Source organism: Hordeum vulgare, chromosome 5H, assembly GCF_904849725.1.
Source record: "Hordeum vulgare subsp. vulgare chromosome 5H, MorexV3_pseudomolecules_assembly, whole genome shotgun sequence".
Taxonomy (NCBI): Eukaryota; Viridiplantae; Streptophyta; class Magnoliopsida; order Poales; family Poaceae; genus Hordeum; species Hordeum vulgare.
In genome coordinates this window covers 565,019,730-565,024,567 of record NC_058522.1, presented here as the reverse complement: position 1 = coordinate 565,024,567, position 4,838 = coordinate 565,019,730, and the positions used below count along the sequence as shown (strand labels likewise).

At 46.8% G+C, this 4,838-nt stretch overlaps 1 protein-coding gene across 1 annotated transcript; it reads left to right on the top strand.

The window, feature by feature from the left end:
- The first annotated feature begins 2,204 nt into the window (after window positions 1-2,204).
- LOC123397330 (J protein JJJ1-like) lies at window positions 2,205-3,819 on the top strand. The gene is made up of 4 exons (XM_045091920.1): window positions 2,205-2,504; window positions 2,611-2,740; window positions 2,927-3,124; window positions 3,602-3,819. Exons 1-4 carry the CDS (start codon window positions 2,205-2,207, stop codon window positions 3,817-3,819), a joined length of 846 nt encoding a protein of 281 aa, XP_044947855.1.
- The last annotated feature ends 1,019 nt before the right edge of the window (window positions 3,820-4,838 follow it).

Here is a 4,838-nt window from a genome sequence, read left to right as displayed (position 1 = left end):
AGTATCTAAAATAAGCTGAGTACTTGTTCAAATGATGAAAAGATTGAAATTTTTCTTGCAAAAAAAGAAAGAAAAAGATGGTAATGATGGTAATTCACATGAAAAATCTTGCATATTTAAAGGGGGACGCTACGCATCCGTAGTGGATTAATTGAAAACATCCACCACCTCCTTCGCTGTTGGATTGAGCCATAAATAACCGTTGGATCTCTCAATGAGGTGCGTCGTGAATTGCAACAAAGTAGATGTTACACAACTCATTCTACAACAGTTTCTTTGTTGCAAAATCACCGAATCGTTATTTTTGCCTGAAATTTTTTATGAGTCCTGCTACATGTCGGACGTTGGATCTTTTAAAAATATCAGTCACCTAGCAAGTCGTCAGATCTGATAATTTTATCCTGCAACAGATGTCTTGTTACGGAAACATTTGCAACATAGATTATGTTGCGAGTTTTTTTACGACATGGGTTGTGTTGTTGAATTTGTTTTTGCAACATGGGTCTTGTTGTAGATTTTATTTGCAACATCGGTGGTGTTACGGATTTTTTTTCAACATGGGTCGTGTTGCCAAATTTGTTTTTTTAACATCGATCGTATCTAGCATTTGGACGGTTTGCAACAAGGAACTAGTTGCAGAATCTCTTTTTAAAGCAATGGACCACTTGCACAATGTGGACACGGACTATCTGGCGGAGCTCATCCAACGGATATCTGAGGGAGCTCATCCAACGAACACGAAGATGATGGACGTTTATGTAAGATCGGTTGGTTGAAGGAAATAATTTCCCATATTTAAAAGGGAAATGTTTCTGTACGACATGCCGGCCGAGTGATTTGACCGGTCACACGCGGCGCGTTGGATTAAACATGATCTAACCGACCACTTGCTTTCTCTGCCACATATTTTTCTCATCTGAACCTTATCTCTTCCGCAGTGCTCCGCCTCGCCTTCTCCGCCATAGCCTTAGCAGCTTCGAGCAGTCCTTCCTTCGCACCTTGCCCTGCACCTCCTCCATGGGGACGCTGCTCCCATGGATCGTCACCCCGAAGCACTGCTATGACAGGGCGCCATGGCCTTTGAGCTCACAGGTCAAGGCCGCCATGGCTTACGAGCTCGGGGCGAACAGAGACGGAGGACAGCTACGAGCTGCTGTGGGTGCCATGGCTTATAAACTTGGGGTGGACGACGACAGGGACGACTATGAGCTGCTATTGACGACATCGTCGAGCATTTTGCTACGGGGAGAATCTCATCGGAGCTGGGAGCACAACCGACACCTCCCATGTTACAACCGGTGTTCCAGGAAGCTGCCACAGGCACCGCAAAAAGCTGCAACCAGCGACGTCAAATGCTGGAACCGGCCAGCGTCATAGCAAAAAGCTACAACCGGCTTCCAAAAATGCTTCAACCGGCGTCCCAAAAAGCTTCAACGACGACAACATATGCCAGGGCTAGTTACTGTCAATACCAAAAATGATGCAACCGCATTGCAAAAAGTTACAACCGGCATCGCAAAAAGCTTCAACCAGCAATGAAGGAAATCATGGCCGAACGTTGATGAAAGCTGCAAGCGGCCAAAAAAAAGCTTCAACCGACGAACGAGGGAGCTTCATCCACGACCAGGAGATGCTACGACCATGGTCGGCATTACTGGAGCGGCTACGGAGATGCTTCAACCATGGATGGTCTTTGCTGGATGGCCAGCGTTGCAGGAGGGAGAAAGGAAGGAGGAAGACGCCGGGAAGAGGGACGGCGTGCAGCAACGGTGAACCAACGAGCGGCGCGACGGGAGCTGCAAGTGGGAGGTCGTGCGGGGACGACTAGCAAGCAGGCGCTGCGTGAGAAAAAGAAGACGCCTCGCGAAATTAATCGTACGGTTACGAACGTTCGGATCGTGCGGCTGCCAGGCGGCCGACCGAAAGTTTTGGGCCGGCGCGCCGGCGCAGAGTACTCGCCTATTTAAAATATGATCTTGTATTTTTTGTCCTTCGATAAACAGGATCTATCCATGGGCAGCTAAGATTAGAGTTTGCGTAAAAGTATAGTCAGGAAGGTGTTTTTTTGAAGTTTAGTCAGGTAGGTGTTGACACATCGAGAGGTTGCTAATCATCAGCTTATAACAACGGCCGTTGGATCCTCTGCGCCGGTCGATCTGAACGGCAGAGGACGTGCTCGCCACGCGCCTCGCAACCCCATTGCAATGGCGCCGTCGGTGCAAGTCTCCGCCGTCGCTGCCCCGCATGTCCTCCTTCTCTCACGCCGCCTCGCGTATGCTCCGGTATCGGCGCCCTCTGTCCCTCTCCTCCGTTCCGGCTCCGGTCGGTTGACGCGGCGGGCGAGCGTGCGGGTCCGCGCGGGCGCCGGCGGCGGAAGCGGAGGCGGGCCGAGGAGGGAGGCCCCGCACGATGTGCTGGGCGTGGCGCCGTCGGCGTCGCCCGCCGAGATCAAGCGCGCGTATCGGCGCCTCGCGCTCAAGTACCACCCGGACGTCAACAAGGAGGTGATCCCTCGTATATCCAATCCAAGCAGCAGGATTCAGCGATGGAAATAGCTTCAGTACTGTTTTCTAATGGAGATTTTGCTGACAAACTCCTGGTCCAATGCAGGCGAATTCCCAGGAGAAGTTTCTTAGGATCAAGCACGCGTACAACACGCTGATGAGCTCCGAGAGCTGGTCCAAGTACGCGAGCAGCAGCAGCAAGCCAGCTGATGCAGAAGAGGAGTTCGATTGGCTCGGTATTGAAACCTCTTCTTTTCTGCTCCAACAAACTATGATTTCTGCTGGTGCATCACACTGATCACATTGCAGTTTCCCTTCTTTGCATCTGCCGGTAGAAAGGATACTTATTCAGATATAAACAAGCGTGATTGATCGAAAAACATGTTCATTTCGTTGACACCGCTTCGGTTCTCATTTTGCAGCGGCTATTATTAAAGAGATGGAAACATATAGGAAGGCGGAGGATGGCCTGGATTTAGAGTGGAAAATTGAAAGCGTGGCGGAAGTAGTGTTTACGTATTGTCTAACGATCGCCATGCTTATCTTCGTGTATCAAAAAGAGTTGATTGTCCTCATCAAGTCCTTATCATTAGAAGTGCGCATTTTCATCAAAAAGAGTTGTATGACAATCTACTCTTGTATCAAAAAGGGCTGATTGCCCTTATCAAGAAGTGTTTATGTATTCTCTAATGATCTTGATTCTTATCTTCTTATATGCAATGCCTGAAGTACACATGATACAAATTGAGCTTATTTCAGGTATATCATATAATCTTACTGCGTATGATGTGATGATGTGAGAGAAACTCTCACTTATCTCAAGCCTACCACCACACCTCTCTATTCCATAGAGCCTCATTACTCGCCACAACCTATCCCTCGTGTGCATATTAATCATGTTGGGGCTCCACCCCCATTGAAGGCTAACTCGTTTGCTTAGTGGAAACTCGTTATGGAGCCTCACATTCGCAATGCAACACAACTTTGGTAGGTTACTTTCAATTGCTTCAAGCCCCATGATCCTTCAAGCCTTACTAAAAGGGAAGCCATTGATGATCAATTCAATGCTACCGCCCTCAACATGCTTTGACTTGCAGTCACCGATCAGTATAGCGATTCCATTGCTCTTTTCAAGACCGCCAAGGAAGTGTGGGATTGCCTTGATGATATGTTCGAAGGTGATGCCAACATTCAAAGATCTTGGTTGACCTTGCTCAAGAAAGAAGTCAATTTGTTTGTGAATAGTGATGGAGAGACCGCAGAAAGAGGTGTACCTGAGATTGAAGTCTCTTGTGGTTGGTCCCAGGAACTTTAGTTGCACACGGGTGGATGGCAATTTTATTGAAGTCGTTGTTTTGGTGGATCACACTATGGTTATATGATACGTCTTCAACGTATCTATAATTTTTTATTGTTTCATGCTATTATATTATCATTTTTGGGGTCTTTATATGCATTATATGCTATTTTATATATCTTTTGGAAACTAACCTATTAACTCAGTGCCTAGTGCCAGTTGTTGTTTTCTCCGTGTTTTTGGCTTTTCAGGAAATCAGTACCAAACGAAATCCAAATACAACAAAACTTTTTAGTGATTTTTTCTGGACAAAAATAAGACTTGGAAGCTTCTGAGAGAGATCGGAGGCCACATGGGGTGGTGGCAAGCCAACAAGGCGCGCCGAGGGGTGGTGGTTGTGCCCTGATGGCTTGGGACCACCTCCCGACGCCTCCTGAACAAACCCCGCCTCTATAAATCGTAAAATATTGGGAAAACACCAGAGATCCATCCAAAATAGTTTTTTCCGCCGCCACAAGTCTCTGTTCTACCGTGATCTCATCTGGAGCCCTTTTTCGGTGTCCTATCGGAGGGGGATCAATCACGAAGGGCATGCACATCAACCTTGCTGCTCCCATGGTGATGTGTGGGTATTCTACAACAGACCTACGGGTCCATAGCTAGTACCTAAATGGCTTATTCTCTCTCTATGTTCTTCGATACAAAGTTCACCGTGATTCCCGCGGTGATCTATTCGATGTAATCCTTTTTGGGTGTGTTTGTTGGGATCTGATGAATTGTGGATTTATGATCAGATTATTCATGAAAATATATTGAGTTTTCTCTGAATTCTTTATGCATTATTATTATAGCTTTGTATCTCTCTCCGGTCTATCAGTTTGGTTTGTCAACTAGATTCATTTATCTTCAGTGGGAGTGGTGCGTTGTGATGGGTTCAATCTTGCGGTGCTCAATCCCAGTGAGAGAAGGGGACATGGCACGTCTTTATATTGTTGTCATTAAAGACAAAACAATGGGGTTTATTCATATTAGTTGAG